Below are 17,745 nucleotides of genomic sequence, written 5' to 3' on the forward strand. Positions count from 1 at the left end.
AGCCCCTGTGCATGATGGGAACACTAGTATCAGAAAAGTTAAGCAGTTTTACTTAATTTTATATTTTGTTTTTAGTTCTTGCCTGAACTAAAGTTATGTAGAAATTATAAAGTGTAATTTATGAACAAACTTTATTTAGCTAATTACTGTAATTATATTGATCCTCTTTATATAAGGTGGCCTTAATTACTATGCGCTAACATTTTATTTAATCATTTGATACAATGCACTTAATGTGTACATGTTTTTACATTGTATTATTTAATTAATTTTGTAATTAATTCGTAAAGTACATAATTTTTGTAGTTACATTGATAGTTACACTGTTGACCCATCCCTTACGCCTAACCCTACCCTTAAACTTACCCATACCAGCACACTTGTCCCTAACTTTACCTGTATCCCACCTCAATATCAGCAAAAGTGTTTTTCAATACAATATGAACACAACATACAGTACATTGTACTTATTTTTTGATGTAAGTACACAGTAGTTAAGGCCACCTATTATACATTTTTGTTTTTTCTGTAGTATTTAATTGAATCTAATTCATTTCAAGCACTTGTATCAGTGAGTTAAGTTAACAGTAGATCTCTGAGCTGGTGTAATTGTGATTAGTTGGGGCTAATTTACATATTCATTGATCCACCTACATATGTACTAAATGGAAAAAAAGGTGGTTACATTCTGATATTTTAAGGCTTTTTTTCACAGAAAAACAAAAACCTTTAAATGTCATATTAATGATCAAACATGAGTTTTTAAGGAATAAAATTATTGACTACAAAGGGGCCTTTATGGTTTGATACCTTGCATTTCATAGCTGAGATTTAAAATAGTGATTTAATAGCATATTGACTATTTTATCAATTAACAAAAATACAATTATAAGTTAAGTTAAACTATCCTGTTTGCGTTATGCCAACTTGATATTTTAAATAAAGGTAAGTTATGATAAGTTCTACTATAGTGATGACGTCATTAAGGTTTATTGTGTGAGGTCAGATTGATGATTTGTCAAATGCTATTAAGATCATATTTTGCTTATTTACAAAGCACTGTGCACACTTTACCACAGTGATGGTATTTTTGCTAATTACTGTTGTGCATGCAAGTGTGCTTGTGCTACTGCTAACTAGTGGTTAAAAGTACAATATTTAAGTTAATTTAAAGATTCAAATTTTTTATGTTAAGTTTTAATTTTAACTTTCAGCTCAGTATTTAATGGACTTGTACTTGTAAACATTAGTTAACATTAGTAAAACATTTACTTAACTTAAACTTAAATGGTTTAAAGTAATTGTTTCCCTCAAATGGTTTGTTTGTCAAATAAGGGGCATTAAAGAGTGTTCTGGATTCACAAGTGGTGGTGCTGGTTTCCTGGCACAATATATGCACCGTTGCCTTTGTGTAAACTAAATTGTTGTTCTCAACTGATTTTACTTTTAAACATGGCAGTACGAACCTTTCTTAATTTGCGCTAAATATCACCCTTTAACATCAACAACAAATGAAGTGGAGTGTTTTCTCCATCAACTTTTACGAGTCCATTTATTTAGCACACTTAAATGCTTGGTTGCGTTAATTATTAGTATTTAGGATGTTATTCTGTTCAGTTCCAGTAAAGTATGCTAGATCAGCATAGTCTGCTGCATCCCTCTTAACCTTGCACTAAACTGATCTGAGAATGAAAATTATGTTTAGTGTTTGCACCAATACAAGATTTGCATAGGTTTTTGAATCAGGTGCTGCATTGTAGACACGGTCACGGGCATGCTAATAAATACTCAATGCATGAAATGTATTCTTTGTTACTTTCCCTTCCTAAAGTTGTTTTGAATACTGAGAGGATTGGTCTTGATAAAAGTTGTGCGATATTGCTCCATTTTAAAATATGTTTCTTTTACAGTGCTTGCAATGCAGCACTAGACTGACATTTTTCAAGTTTTCTGTTAAGGGTTTGAAATCTCCCATTAACTTTGTTAGAACTTCGCATTCGAAAAACAAACAAATAGATGGTGTCAACTGGATATTTGCATACTGTGTAGTTATGGTCTTTTCCTGCATCTGTTTAACCTTTTTAAGGAAATGTGATGATTGACAGCAGGAACATTTAGTATGGCACTGCAGAATATGAAGAACAAACTTCAACAGTGTTTTGTTGCATTGCAAGCACTGCTTTTCTTTGAAGTACAAATCTAGTTTTAATCAATTTAATGTTTTCTATTTCAGACTTGAAAGAAAATGATGCTGGGCAAAATCAAGAGAAGATTACCATGGATGCTTCATATTCATGTTTTTTTTTTTTTCTTTATTTAAGACATTTGGGAAGATACGTATTGGTGGTGGTTTAAAAGAGAAACAGAGGTGCAGGCCGGAATGTCTGAAATTGTCAAAAATACAATTGAAATTGACAAAATTAAGAAACCTTTTTTTTTTTTTTTTTTTGAAAACAAAGCACTGTAAGATAAATGATACGTTGAGGATACATGATGATTGTTGCTTGTACATTGAGTCTTGTTTGGTGATAATGCAAATATGAACATATGATGTTCTACTGTTGTTTTCTCTCTCTTGGTTTTTTTGTTTTTGAATACAAATTCCTGTCCTAAGATTTTTGTAATGAATAGTGAAGCATGTTCCTGTTGGGAGCAAGTGGGTTTCATTTGCCATCAAGCAAACTAAATTGTCGAATCATTCTCCCAGCCATCACAACACAGATGGCTAACGCTGTTTTTTAAAATAAATAAAACAATGAAAATGTGTGCTTATTTAGTGTTTTGGATGATTGAGTGAATCAAAAGATGTGTGAATTCGGACTGAGGTCAGGGTTGAGAAATTTTGAACAGGATGATGTCTATATTTTTATTTTGTAAAATAAAATATATATGTAAGGGATAATGTACACCCAGCCGGTTATTATCGCAGAATAAACCCCGACAGAGTGATCAGGACCCCAACGCAAAGCGGAAGGGTCTTGCATCACTCTGAAGGGGTTTATTCTGCGATAACAACCGGCTGGGTTTACATTATCCCGCTTATTACACGGCTACTAGTCTCAAATAAATAATTATTAGACACAAAATATTGTCTTGAGATTAAAATATTACCTCTTACGCAAAGCTTCCGCAAAGAAAAACAGTTCCAACCTGCTTTAAGCCTTTATCTATTGCTGAAGATTTGCCATATGCCCTTGCTAAATGTTGAAAATGAATGCTGAAAGGGTTAGTTCACCCAAAAATGAAACCAAGCCTATGATTTACTCACCCTCAAGTTATCATAGGTGTATATGACTTTCTTCTTTCAGACAAATACAATCAGAGTTATATTTAAAAAGGGTAACCTTAATCCAAGCTGTAGTTGTGTTTGAAGTCCATAAAAAATGCTGCTGTCAGTCAAATAACGTGCTCCACACGACTCTGATGGGTTAATAGAGCCTTCTGATTCGAATCGATGCATTTGTGTAAGAAAAATATCTATATTAAAAACGTTATAAAGGAAACCTGCCTCTTACCTACCTTCCATTATAAACCATGGCTGTTTAAGCCACAAAATGGCGCCAGCGTTAAGCATAGAAGTAGTACCGGTCAAGTTAGCTCGTTACCCGTATGAGCGGTTGTTATCTGGAAATAACATACTCGGTTACTTTCGTAACCTCGGTTTTGTAACCTCGGTGAAAGAGAGAGGAACGAGTATTGCGTATGGAAAAAAACTCCTTTTCTCGAGAATATGAAGCAAAACTTTATTAATAAAGGTATCCATGTAAAGCGCAGTGCAGCTGTACGGCCATAGCCCAGCGCGAAGAGTGCTCTGATTGGCCGGGCCGTGGCAACTGCATGAACCTATGGTGAGGTGGTTGAGAGAAACGAACCAATGGGGGCGTTCCAGAAAAAACACTGAAAAAGGTGCTTATATTTGCATACAGGAGGCTATATAAAGCTCTGATTCGCCATAGGTGTCAGGTTTTAAGATCGACTGAAGCGATACCTAAGAAGCATGAACACAGCACGGAACGCAATACTCATTCCTCTCTCTTAAGGAACCGAGGTTACAAAAGTAACCGAGTACGTTCCCCTTCGAGAGAGGTTCCTCGTATTGCTTATGGGAACACAATGTAAAGCCCCGTGTTTGCTGACTGACCCAGTATTCCCTAAGCACATGTCAAAAAAACCCAGAGAGACTGATAGAGGTGGCTTATAAGGGGAATGAAGAACCGGAAGAGTCGGTTCGTTTGAACAACTGATCGGACATAGTCGGCTCTTATGATAGAGTGAATGGTGCTTTAAGGACTAATGTGTATAGGCCGAAACGTAAGGCAATCTGTTGCCAGGGTCAAGATAGAGCCTAGATGGAGAGAAGATCTGCTTGTAGAGCTGGGACCTCCAGTTTGTAGAATCTGATAAAAGTGGACGGAGAGGCCCAGCCTGCCGCCGCACAGATATCTTCCAAAGAAATGCCAAACGACCAAGCACAAAATGAGGCCATGCCTCTAGTGGAGTGGGCTTTAACGCCTATAGGGCAAGTCAGATTTTTAGACTTATATGCCAGCGAGATTGCGTCCACTATCCAGTGCGAGAGTCTTTGCTTCGTGACAGCACAACCTTTAGTGCGGCTGCCGAAGCAGACGAAGAGCTGGTCAGCTGCCGAAGCTACCCGCATCCCTTTCAGCCTGAGCGGGGCTAATTCTGCGTCCATACATTTCGTAAACGTGCGGGGTGCCAGGGATAACCCGAATGGCAGGACCGTGTACTGATAAGCCTGCCCCTCGAAGGCGAATCTTAAGAATGGCCTGTGGTGGGGGCTACCTGAATGTGAGAGTACCCATCTTTCAGATCTATCGTGAAAAACCAGTCCCCGGGGCGAATGTGCGTGAGGATCTGTTTCACCGTCAGCATTTTGAAAGAGCGAGACATCAGAGCTTTGTTTAAATGCCTTTGATCTAGGATGGGCCTGAGCTCTCCGTCCTTCGGAATGAGAAAGTATCGGCTGTAGAAGCCTGACTCGCTTAGGGATGGGGGAACGGGCTCCACCGCACCCTTCTCTAACAGTTTCGAAATCTCGTGCAAAGCACATGACCAATGCTGCTCTTCACCGAGGTCTCGACCACAGCACGAAAACGCGGGGGCCTGCGAGCGAACTGTAGGGAGTAGCCCCTTTTTACTATGTTCACAACCCAATTTGATACACCGAGAAGGTGACGCAGCCGGCTTAGCGGGTTGAGAGGGCTGAGGTCTACCTTGAGGGCGCCCCCGTGAAGAAGAGCTGGAGCGCTTGGGTAGGAAGTGCCTCATAGCCTGAGAAGCCTTTTGCGCTTCAGTAAAACGCTCCGCGAAGCCCACGACTGACGGACCGAAGAGACCGGTAGTAGAGATGGGGGCGTCCAGGAAGGATTATCCGCGTCCTTCATCTCGGTCAAGTTCAGCCAAAGGTGCCTCTCTAAGGCCGTCAGGTTAGCAATATTCTTTCCAATGGATTGCGCAGTTGCCTTAGTAGCACGAAGGGCCAAGTCCGTCGCTCTGCGAAGGTCCTTCAAAGCTTCGGAGTCAGGGACAGAGTCGTCCAGAGAGCGGGGAAGTCTAGCCTGGAACACCTGAAGGACAGCCATGGTATGAAGGGCCGCGGAAGCCTGACCAGCGGAGGCATATGCTCGGCCGGCGAGAGCAGAGGTGGTGCAGCAGGGCTTGAAAGGGTGCTGGGCCCTGGCCTGCCATCCTCTGGAGGAAGGCGGGCAGAGGTGTAATATAAGCAAATATAAGCACCTTTTTCTGCGTTTTTTCTGGAACGCCCCCATTGGTTCGTTCCTCTCAACCGCCTCACCATAGGTTCCTGCAGTTGCCGCAGCCCGGCCAATCAGAGCGCTCCTCGCACTGGGCTATGGCCGTATAGCTGCACTGCGCTTTACATGGATACCTTTATTAATAAATTTTTGCTTCATATTCCCGAGAAAAGGAGTTATTCCCATACGCAATACGAGGAACCTCTCTCAAAAGAGAACATACCTCTGGAATGCGCGATTGACCAATCAGAATCAAGTATTTCACAGAGCCGTGTAATAAATATATTTATAATATAGAGCACCACTTAATGTCCAAATCCTTTACTTGAGAATGGAGAACGGCAAAAATTGCTGATGTATCAAAGTACCTGCAAGCACTCTGTTTATGTCTGCTTAGAGCGAATCACTTTTCCTAGTCAAATTTTTATGAATATGAATATTGGTGTGGTGTGGCTTTTAACGTACACGTTTTATAAATTAGGCCCCTGGTGGACATTTTTATCAACGTGTTCATGCATTGGAAATCGCAGTACAACATTTTGCTTCAGCGAATACAGGTTTTCTAATTTGTGTCAGTCACAGCTGTATTTACTTTTGTTGCATTGAGTTTCTACTTGGAAATTTGATATAGGCTGAATCTGAAATCACATAGACAACTCTCCAAATAATTGGAATCAAGTGTTGCAATTACTTCCATGGCCACAGGTGTATAAAATCAAGCACTTAGGCATGCAGACGCTTCTACAAACATTGGTGAAAGAATGGGTCGCTCTCGGGAACTCAAGCATGGTATGCCATGATTGGCTGCTACCTGTGCAGTAATACCAATTGTGACATTTCCTCATTACTAAATATTCTACGGTTAACTGTTAGTGATATAACAAATTGGAAGCAATTGATAACAAGTCAAGTTTATTTATATAGCACTTTTACAATGATGATTGTTGCAAAGCAGCTTCACAGTGTGAAACAGGCAACAACATATTATTCGGCTGTGCAGTTGCTCTGTAGAAAACGGTGATGTTATCAGCTCATTTAACTTATCATATAATGACAATGTGGGCAGATCAGTGATATAGTTGATACAGTTAATTTAGTAATTAATTTTATTTGTATATTTAGTTTAATAACTTAGATCAAAATATTAGTGTCCCCAACTGAGCAAGCCAAACCAAAGGCGATAGCGGCAAGCAACCAAAACTCCACCAGGGCATGATGGAGAAAAATAAACCTTGGGAGAAACCAGACTCAGTTGGGGTGCCAGTTCTCCTCTGGCCTATTAACACACCGTGTATGATTATTATTCTGCCAACCTTACAGGTCAGAAATCATTTTAGATCGGAGTATTTGAAAGTTAAGGTATCACACAAGAGACTTTATTGAGGACGAAGTGTCGATTAAAAAAAATAGGAATATTCGAAGGATCGCAGACATCACGCCGGAGACAGGTTTATTGGGGATGATGTGTAAGGGAGGCAAATTCATGTAAAAATGTTATGGGAATTTTTCCTGGTTCCGGCTGACCTAGTTAATGCAGCCTAACAATCAGTCAGTTGATTTGAATAATATAAGTTACGTAAAAATGTTTTATGTGTATGCGATAGTAAAGATATGTGTTTTTAGTCTAGATGTAAACTAACAGCCCCTTTCACACTGCACGTCGGACCCGCAATATTCCCGGAACATTGCCGGGTCGCCTTCTGTGTGAAAGCAACCACGTCCCGGGATTGATTACCGAATTCGACCCGGGTCGGGGACCTAGTAATATTGCGGTATTCGACCCGGGACGAGCGCTGTGTGAACAAAAGCCGAAACTAATGCTGCAACGTGTACGTAGTTATTTGAATAACACAACCCTGCAGTGCCAGAAGAGCTAGTCTGTGTTTTAAATGCAGAGAGTGTTCGTATACAAAAGAAACTAAAATTAAACAAGCAGAAATGTGCGCAAACTGGACACAAGTCGAGACCACAGAGCTCCTTACTATCCGCGCTGAAGCTGAGATCGCTCGCCATTATCCGCCACATCAGGATGTCACGTGTCAACTCGACCCGGGACCGTTACAGGTTGTGTGTGAAAAGTGCACATATTACGGTATTTCGCTGGCAGTGTGAATGGACCAAATCTAGTTATCCGTGTATTTGCCGGAATCGCAGTGTGAAAGGGGCTTAACAGAGTGTGTCTGCTTCCCAAACAATGCTAGGAAGACTGTTCCAGAGTTTAGGTGCTAAATAGGAAAAGGATGCAGTTGATTTAGATATTCTAGGTATTATCAATTGGCCAGAGTTTTGAGACCGCAATAGACTTGATGGAGTATAATGTGTTAAGAGCTTGCTTAAGTACTGGGGAGGTAAACCATTTAGTGCTTTGTAAGTAATATGTAAGATTTTAAAATGTATGTAATGTTTAATAGGGAGCCAGTGCAGTGTTGACAGGACTGAACTAATATGATCATACTTCCTGGTTCTAGTACGAACTCGAGCTGCTGCGTTTTGGACCATCTAGAGTTTATAAAGCGAGCAGGGCAACCACCCAGTAGAGTGTTACAATAATCTAGCCTTGACCTCATGAACGCTCGTACTAACTCTTCACACTCTAGAAATGCTGTGTTAAAAACAAGTTGGGCTTGAAATCACAAACCCAGAAATAGGGTTGTTTGAACCCTAGTAAATGGACCCATTCAAACAACACAATTTCTGGTTGTTTTTAACCCAGTATTTTTTAGAGTGCACCATTTTGGATTGAAACCATGTGCCATAATGTAGATGTATTTTTAAGATGGTAGAATGCAGTTTTAGTGTAATGTTTTACAGATGCTAGAAACGCGGCTTTCAAATGAAAGATTGGTATCAAAGAGCACACCCAGGTTCCTCACTGACGACGAGGGCTTGACAGAGCAGTCATCAAGTATTCTAGGTTACTACTTCTGGAGTTTTTTTTGTCCAATAATAAAAATAAAAAAATTCTGAATTAAGTTGCAGGAAATTATTATTCATCCAATTTTTTTATGTCAGCTATTCATTCCCTTAATGTTGTGAACTGGTAAATTTCATCAGGTTATGAAGAAATATAATGCTGAGTATCGTCAGAATACAGCAACTCAACCACGACGTGGTAGGCCACATAAATCACAAAGTTGGGTCAGCGCATGCTGAAGTGCGCAGAAGTTGCCAACTTTCTGCAGAGTCAATAGCTACAGACCTCCAAACTTTGTGTGGTCGTCAGATTAACTGAATTACAGTGTGTAGAGAGCTTCATGGAATGGGTTTCCATGGCTGAGCAGCTGCATCCAAGCCTAACATCACTATGTGCAATGCAAGCATCAGATGCAATGGTGTAAAGCACGCCACCACTGGACTTTAGTGCAGACATGTTCTTTGAAGTGGCAAATCATGCTTCTCTGTCTGGCAATTTGGTGGACAAATCTAGGTTTGGTGGTTGCAGGAGAGCGGTACTTGACTGAATGCATTGTGCTAAGTTTGGTGGAGGGGGGTGGGGGGGGGGGGGGGTGGGGGGTTATGATGATGGGTTGTTTTTCAGGGGTTGGGCTTGGCCTTTTAGTTCCAGTGAAAGGAACTCTTAATGCTTCACCATACCAAGACATTGTGAACAATTTCATGCTCCCAACTTTGTGGGAAAAGTTTGGGGATGCCCTCTTCCTGTTCCAACATGCAAGGTCTATAAAGATATGGATGAGAGATCGGTGTGGAGTGGAGGTTTGTCTGTTGATTGTTGAGTTAAAAACTGTCCATTGGTCCTGACCTCAACCCAGTAAAACACCTTTGTGATGAATTAGAGTGGAAACTATTAGGGCTTCTCATCCAACATCAGTGCCACAAATGCTCTTCTAGAAGAATGGAAAAAAATTCCCATAAACACACTCCTAAACCTTGTGGAAAGCCTTCCCAGAAGAGTTGAAGCTGTTATAAAAACAAAGGGCCAACTCCATTTTAAGGAAGTGCTCTGAGAATGGCTGACTATAGCCTATCACTATATACAACCATATGCACTTGCTAAGGCGTGGATGTAAAATACAGTGATTTAAACCTTTGTATAATTTTATTTAGGGACTTCTTAATAAAGTAACAGAGGGTTGAACAGAGTTTAAAAAATTCATTGTGAGATGTGAAATGCAAGTATAAAGACAGCTCACAGTTGTTTTTGTTAATGTTTTCATCAGTGTTTAGCTACTGAAAACTTAAGTCTTTGTGGTTCTCTGTAACTTTGTTCCCTCTCAATGACATCCATATCCACATCTTGCTTGTAGGTGTCTCCATATATGCCGGATTGGCGTTTTACATAGTTTTGAGTTTCTGGTCTGTTGACAAAAATAAAAATAATTGAAACCTCATGGCTACTAAAACAGTACGAATAAATATTATATTGATATTTGAAAATAAAATTATTCATTTAATTAATTATAATGATGCCTTCTTAAATCCTTGGAACCCAAGACACCAATACATAAATGGCCATATTTACATGTCAATGATCAGAAATCTTAAAGGCACAGCAGAAGCAAAAACATTAAAGAAACAAATGTGGATCAGAGAGGAGTAAAATAACTTAAATAGCTAAATTAACTTAAAAATAAGTAATAAATAATAAACTATTTAAAATAACTTACAAATAACTATTTAAATAATAATAATAATAATAATAATAATAATAATAATAATAATAAAAGATAAATGAAATGACCCTGTTTGTTTAAATAAATGTCTAAAAAACATACCCAAGTCTTTTGCCCATAACAGTTTGAAGGAATTTTCTGGCAGATATTTGACCCAGAACTTTTCGGTAGCTGTTGGTAAAGATGGCATCAGCATGTCTTCCAAACCTAAAAATAAAAAGAATGACAATCTTTATTTTCATTATATGCACACAGCATCTAACAAAGTTGAGGAATCAACCCCCCCCCCCCCCCAAAAAAAAGAAGAAGTTTAAAACATAATTAACAATAAATAATATAAATATAATCTAAACAATATAGTATAAACAGTGGTGCAACTACAGCATGGTGTTATAAAGTGAGGTTGTGCAAGAGTACTTAAAAAAACAACAACAGTATATGCAGATGCATGATTGTGAAGTGTTTACAACAGTATAGTATGACGATAAACAGTACACAGTACCAACATTAATGCAGTAATACATATTAATGTTCATTGTTATAGGCCATATACTGCCTTCATGTGCTATCAGAAGTTTCCTACTTCCCACTTCAGAAGTCGTGATTGCGAGCTTGTTGTGTTCAGGTGCTTTGTTGTCAGAAAGAATGGAGGACGCCAGGTTCATACTTTTGTGCGTCTTGGTATATTGTTATTTTAACACTATAACCATTTCATTCATTTCCCAGTCCCAGAAAATCATAGAATCACTGGCAAACATAGCAATACAATGTTTATCACTTCAGACAGAGCATTGTAGTGTCACTGAGGAAAAATTACACTCATTCACTGCTTTAGGAGGAGAAGAATTGGCTAAACTTGTTAAATCATCAAAATCAACAACATGTATGCTTGACCCTATACCGACTAGGCTACTAAAAGAGATGCTTCCAGAGGTCATAGATCCTCTGCTTATTATTATTAATTCATCCTTGACATTAGGATATGTACCGAAAACGTTTAAGTTGGCTATAATTAAACCACTTATTAAAAAAACGCAAATTGATCCTAAAAAATTAGTCAATTACAAGCCAATCTCGAATCTACCGTTTCTATGAAAAATACTAGAAAAGGGCGTGTCTTCACAATTATGTTCCTTTTTAGAAAGAAATTGGTATATGTGAGGATTTCCAGTCAGGATTTAGACCGTATCATAGTACTGAGACTGCTCTCATTAGAGTTACAAATGATTTACTCTTATCATCTGATCGTGGTTGTATCTCTCTATTAGTATTACTCAATCTTAGGGCTGCATTCAATACTATCAATCACAATATTTTTTTGAAAGGACTCGAAAATTATGTTGGCATTACTGGAATTGCATTGGCATGGTTTGAATCGTACTTATCTGACTGTTATCAGTTTGTAGCAATAAATAAAGAGATGTCACACCGATCACAAGTTCAGTATGGGGTACCGCAAGGCTCAGTGTTAGGACCGCTGCTTTTCACCCTGTATATGCTACCACTGGGATATCATTAGGAAGCATGGCGTTAGTTTTCATTGTTATGCTGACGATACTCAACTCTATATTTATTCACGCCCGGACGAAACTTACCAATTCACAAGATTAACGGAATGCATAGCTGATATAAAAAATTGGATGAATAGTAATTTCCTGCAACTTAATTCAGATAAAAACTGAATTTTTAATTATTGGACAGAAAAGCTCCAAAAGTTGTAACCTAGAATATTGTCTAACACTTGTTAACTGCTCTGTCAAGCCCTCATCTTCAGTCAGGAACCTGGGTGTGCTCTTTGATATCAATCTCTCATTTGAAAGCAACTTTTCTAGCATCTGTAAAACTGCCATCATTAAAATATATCTAAATTACGGCACATGCTTTCAATGCAAAATGCTGAACAGTTAGTACATGCGTTCATGAGCTCAAGGCTAGATTATTGTAATGCTCTACTGGGTGGTTGCCCTGCTCGCTTAATAAACAAACTCCAAAATGCAGCAGCTCTTTCTAGAACCAGGAATAATCAGAATAATCAATAATCATATAAGTCCAGTTCTGTCAACACTGCACTGGCTCCCTATTAAACATTGCATACATTTTAAAATCTTGCTCATTACTTACAAAGCACTAAATGGTTTAGCTCCCCAGTACTTAAGCAAACTCTTAACACATTATACTCCATCACGTCTATTGCGATCTTAAAACTCTGGCCAGTTGATAATACCTAGAATATCTAAATCAACTGCAGGCGGTCGATCCTTTTCCTACTTAGCACCTAAACTCTGGAATAGTCTTCCTAGTATTGTTCGGTAAGCAGACTCTGCACACTCTGTCAGTTTAAATCTAGACTAAAAATGCATTTCTTTACAATGGCATACGCATAGAACATTTTTAACTTTCATTATTCAAGGTCAGCCGGAACCGGGAACATTTCCAATAACACCTGATGTACTCGTTACATCATAAAAGAGTGGCATCTACACTAATGTTAGCCTCTCTGTTTATCCCAAGGTTTATCCCAGATCCAGGCCATGTCCGGATTGGATGGTGGACCTGCGTCTGGACATGACCAACGCATCCTGGAGTGTCTGCTGAGACTGTGTCAACTGTGTCACCATCCTAAATAAACCCGACTCTTTCGTGATACCCTGAAATTTTGAATATTCCGATCTAATATGATTTCTGACCTGTAAGGTTGCCAGAATAATAATCTTACACGGTGTGTTCATGGGCCAGAGGAGAACTGGCACCCCGACTGAGTCTGGTTTCTCCCAAGGTTTATTTTTCTCCATCATGCCCTGATGGAGTTTTGGTTCCTTGCCACTGTCGCCTTTGGCTTGGCTTGGCTTGCTCAGTTGGGGACACTAAAATTATGATCAAAATCATTCAACCAAATATACAAATAAAATTTATGAATTAGGTTTTATTTAATTCTATAAACTGTAATACTGATCTGCCAACATTGTCGCTATATGATAAATTAAAGTAAGCTGATAACATCAATGTTTTCTCCAGTATGACTGTACAGCCAAATCTAATTTTGTTGCAATATTATCCTGTTTGACACTGTGAAGCTGCTTTGACACAATCGTGATTGTAAAAGCGCTATATAAATAAAGTTGATTGATTGATTGAGCACAACACAAAAGCATATTGTTTATAATCAAATTCACAATAAAGCATAATGTAGACAGGATAAGGCTGTTTAAAGACTTAAATGGCAATAGTTTTCAGCCATACATGATCCTATTGTATAGCTACTTTTATCACACTTTTATCACACATCTAGATCAGCTTGTCAGCTTGCTCACTATTCTGGAATGATGGTCAACTACATGCAATTTTCGATGTGTTTAAAATACACCATATGCTTCAAATGATTACTAATTTATGTAAATATGTACTACTTTAACGACAAGACAATAAAATTGTTGTGAAAAAAACAAAAACAAAAAACAATAAAACACCTGCCATAGCAGAAATTTGTCTGCCATCCGCCATTTTTAGCGGTTATGCCACGGCTATCTCGGGAACTTGGGTATCAAAATTATTTCTGAACTTCCCAGTGGTAAACACAACATCAGCAATTGTTGCACATGAACATGTGCAATTTTTATTTTATTATTTACGATAATTCCGATAGCATGTGAAGGCAGCAATAACCTCTAAAACAGCAGATAACGTTGGATGATAAGTAATTTGCCCAGTTGGGCCAAAGCCGCTTTTTAAAAAGGCATGATTATTTATTTTTGTAGCTGGGCTAGTGGAAATATCAGGGCAAGTAAAAATCTGAACTATTGGACAGTAGAATTTGTTTTTATTGTTGAGCCGTGAATGCTTGTGAATGAATGAATGAATGAATGAATGAATGAATGAATGAATGAATGAATGACCTAAGCTCTGCATCTGGTGCGTGCAGTGAAGTGTCTACTGGCAACTGCATTGGATCCTCAATAGAGGAGGTCATCAATATCGCAGCCGCTTGCTGACCAAACCTAGCAAACACATAAAGCACTGTGTTTATTACTGTTACATTCATAAAACGTAAAGGTTACACTTTATTTTAAGGTGTCATTGTTACAGTGAAATTATATATTTAAAGGATTACTTCAGCGATTAGCATATGGCTTTGTATCAGTAGAAACCCTGGAGTATATTCAAATGATCATGCTCCCCCCTCATATATCCACCTGAGACGAGAGATTTATGCATTTTATTTCTCGAAAAATTCCTCTCGTGACGCAAACTGACAATATTTGCGTCACCTTAGGAATGTTTGCCCAGAGGCTAAAGACTACAGCCAGCAGAGGGAGCCATTTCCGCATGTTTTCAACTCGCGCATGGGGAATGGGAGATCACACTTACAGCTCAGCTCAGCTACAGGCATTAATTTTAATGGATGCTGAGCAATCTAAGTGTTTTAACTTCTCAAATTAATTTCTATGAAAGTTAAGCTTCCAAAGGCATGAACTGAAAACTCATTGTGAATGTATGCCGCGAATGTGGTCGCGATTACCTCAGCTCTCATCACGAGAGCTCATCAGCTTATTTATTACGTTAAATGCAATCTGACTCCTAATCTGAGTTAGTGCTGTGAGACTCACGCGGCAACTCGATTGTTATATTGAACACACACGTTCCGTATTTAATTGCACTTTCTGAACTCGGTCACTGTAATCCAGTAGTGGTGGCTTTGGGAATGGCCTCACAGAGCAGCAAAGCATTCTGGGAATTGTAGTCTTTAATCTCCATGAGACAAAAATACATTTTCTGTCTTTTCTCAGTCTAGAAAGCACCAAATTCAAAAATAATTTCACATTTCTACTACATTAATGACCCAGTTTAAATACAGATTCATCTTTCTAGCGCTGAAGTACCCCTTTAAGTACTGAGTAATATTACTAACTTACTATAGGGTTTGGGCAGGATTAATGCTTGGTTTAGGGTTAGTTGCATGCAATTATGCATTATTTACTGTTATTACTATGGTAAGTACATGTAACATGTAACAAGGACACTGTAGAATGAAGTGGTACATACCATATAAGATTAAGTAAGTGCTCTTCTACATAGAACAATTTAAAATGCCTTATGCGTTGAAGACTTTTTTTTATTTTTTAGATAGGAGCTGTTTTAGTCATATTTTCAGTAATTGGCTGTCGATTTGTCTTGGCTAAAAAAAGCATTTGGATAATTTTTTACTGACAAAAATATACAGTGCATTTAATACACATTAATATACAATGAGGCTGTTATTATATGGGTTGAATCTGTAGTTTATTGACAAAGACACAATAATAAAAAATAAAAATAAATAAATACCATATTTAAAGTGGAATCTACCACAACATTTACATTTACAAATCACAAATAATGTGATTCAGCAACAATTTGTGAATTGTCACCCCCCCCCCCCCCCCAACATAAAAACATTAAAAAATGTTTGTTTTTTTTAATTTAAAAAAAAAAAACATTGTTATAGCTTACATGTAGCAAGGGAGATAAATAAGATGCTCTCAGAATGTCCAGTGTTTAGTTTAATGAGAAGCCCTGACCCATAACAAAAGCAGAGTTCAGGCTCTGTCGTTTTATGTGACCTGTGACAGATTTTGAACATACGCTCCGAAGCATTGCACAGGCTTTCCAGTTCACTCGCTGCTCTCATAAGCAGCTGTTCTTTGTTAGTATTCACACCTGTCCATGTGTTTGTATAGAGGTGTGTATCTACATTAGTGTAAAAATGAGTCATACACTTTTAATTAGTTGTATACCAACAATGGCTGCAAATGACGTTCTGAGAAAAACACAATGGAATGGTTTGCTATTATATAATAATGTCGAAGATTTCAAGTAGTTTTGCATTTAAAAGGGTTTGTAATCATAAATGATGCAACTGTTTCTTGTTATACATTTGCTGCAAAAAAGACAATGACACTGTAATTGTAATAAGTCAATTTTTGTAATTTTAATAACTCTGTGTCATTAAAACCAAGTCAAATATGTTTTTTTTTTCCTGAAAATGTTTTAAAAGGTAAAAGATTTGTTAAATGTTAAGCAATTTTATATTTTATTATGTTCATTTCTGTTAAAACATTTACTTGCATATAAAATATGTTTTTGATAAATTACAACTATACAATATTTGCATAATATTAATTTATGTATATTTAAATATATTGTTAACAAACTATTTGAGGCATGTAATCCATAGCAACGAGTTGTTATGGATTACATGCTAACTAAATCTAGTCATAATTTTTCTGAAGCACTTTCACATAAAACCAATGAATGAAGAATATGTATTGAATATTAATTAAAACACCAAGTATTATTTATTAATTGTGTATACATGAATTGGTGTCTATCTTACCTCACTGCTGGATAGATTGGGGAAGATTTTACTGACAGTAAAAGGCAGCAGAGTGCCAGCAAGGCAGTTTTCTGCATCATCCTCACTAAAAAACAGTTCACATTACGATTCATATCCAAGTAATACATTTTATTACTTTTTAATACATTTCATTTAACTGCATTGAACTCAAATTATGTCTTATGTTACTCTTTTTTTGTTACATTTAAATAATTGAATATATATTTTATTATTATTATTATTAAAACAATTCTTATTTACCTCTTGAACAAGTTTCATGTAGAATCAAAAACTGTTTTACAGTGTCATATGATAAAGAGCTCAAACCTCAGGAACTAAAAAAACTGATTAACAGATCTAAAAAATCTGTAATCCAAGAAAGAAGTTTTTTAAAAAGCTTTTTGTTTCCAAAGAACTATATACAGCCAAAAAAAAAAAAAAAAAAAAAAAAAGGTTAATGATGATGTATCTGTGCTGCAAAAAACCAATGCAAATACTTTTGTTACATTCAAAATACTTAATAAATAAATGATCACAATTAATTAATAAGTTGAATAGCCTTTCAACAGGAGGAGAAAAAAATTTAATCATTTACCATGCATGGTCGGTGATGAGCTCCTTGAAGGTCTTTAATAAATTATGACAGAGATGAGATGTTGGTTATTCTCACACACGGTTTGGTTTCATTCTCAGCTTCTCTAATCAGGTGAAAAAGAGCAGTTAGGAGTCACCCCCCCCCCCTCTCTCTCTCTCTCTCTCTCTTTCTCTCTCTCTCTCTCTTTCCACCTATATCTCTGATGCACACTCTTTTTTGTGTTTTGCAATTTTGTAAAATCCTATAGAACATATACCCATGTGCACCATTGTATGTGTTGTAAAGTGGCTTGTTCCCCTACCACACACACACACATTTTTAAAGTGGTGATGAATTGAGAAATCAACTTTCCTTTGAGCCTTTGTTATACAG

General features: G+C 37.6%; 2 protein-coding genes across 4 annotated transcripts in view; one reads left to right on the forward strand and one right to left on the reverse strand.

Annotated features, from left to right (window-relative positions):
* The window catches only part of rpn2 (ribophorin II), a 35,056-nt gene extending 32,284 nt beyond the window's left edge, over nucleotides 1-2,772 (forward strand). For all 3 annotated transcript variants that reach the window (XM_067431218.1, XM_067431219.1, XM_067431220.1), the window contains one exon: nucleotides 2,234-2,772. In XM_067431218.1, the coding sequence (XP_067287319.1) occupies nucleotides 2,234-2,249 (16 nt within the window). In that variant the 3' untranslated portion in view covers nucleotides 2,250-2,772. The remainder of the gene's footprint in view (nucleotides 1-2,233) is intronic.
* A 7,179-nt stretch (nucleotides 2,773-9,951) lies between these two features.
* Nucleotides 9,952-17,495, reverse strand: ghrh (growth hormone releasing hormone). The gene is made up of 5 exons (XM_067432385.1): nucleotides 17,374-17,495; nucleotides 16,779-16,863; nucleotides 14,302-14,403; nucleotides 10,511-10,615; nucleotides 9,952-10,093 (listed from the first exon to the last, which is right to left on the reverse strand). Exons 1-5 carry the CDS (start codon nucleotides 17,378-17,380, stop codon nucleotides 9,952-9,954), a joined length of 441 nt encoding a protein of 146 aa, XP_067288486.1. The 5' UTR covers nucleotides 17,381-17,495.
* Nucleotides 17,496-17,745: the final 250 nt, after the last annotated feature.

The sequence above is a fragment of the Pseudorasbora parva genome, chromosome 22, assembly GCF_024679245.1.
Source record: "Pseudorasbora parva isolate DD20220531a chromosome 22, ASM2467924v1, whole genome shotgun sequence".
Lineage (NCBI taxonomy): Eukaryota > Metazoa > Chordata > Actinopteri > Cypriniformes > Gobionidae > Pseudorasbora > Pseudorasbora parva.

What these genes read in the sequence shown, in the direction of transcription:
- ghrh (XM_067432385.1), bottom strand. An exon ending in CCAATCTATCCAGCAGTGAG is followed by an intron (nt 14,404 to 16,778) that starts GTAAGATAGACA and finishes TGTGTTTGCTAG; the next exon opens with GTTTGGTCAGCAAGCGGCTG. An exon ending in GTTATGGGCAAAAGACTTGG is followed by an intron (nt 10,094 to 10,510) that starts GTATGTTTTTTA and finishes TTTTGTCAACAG; the next exon opens with ACCAGAAACTCAAAACTATG.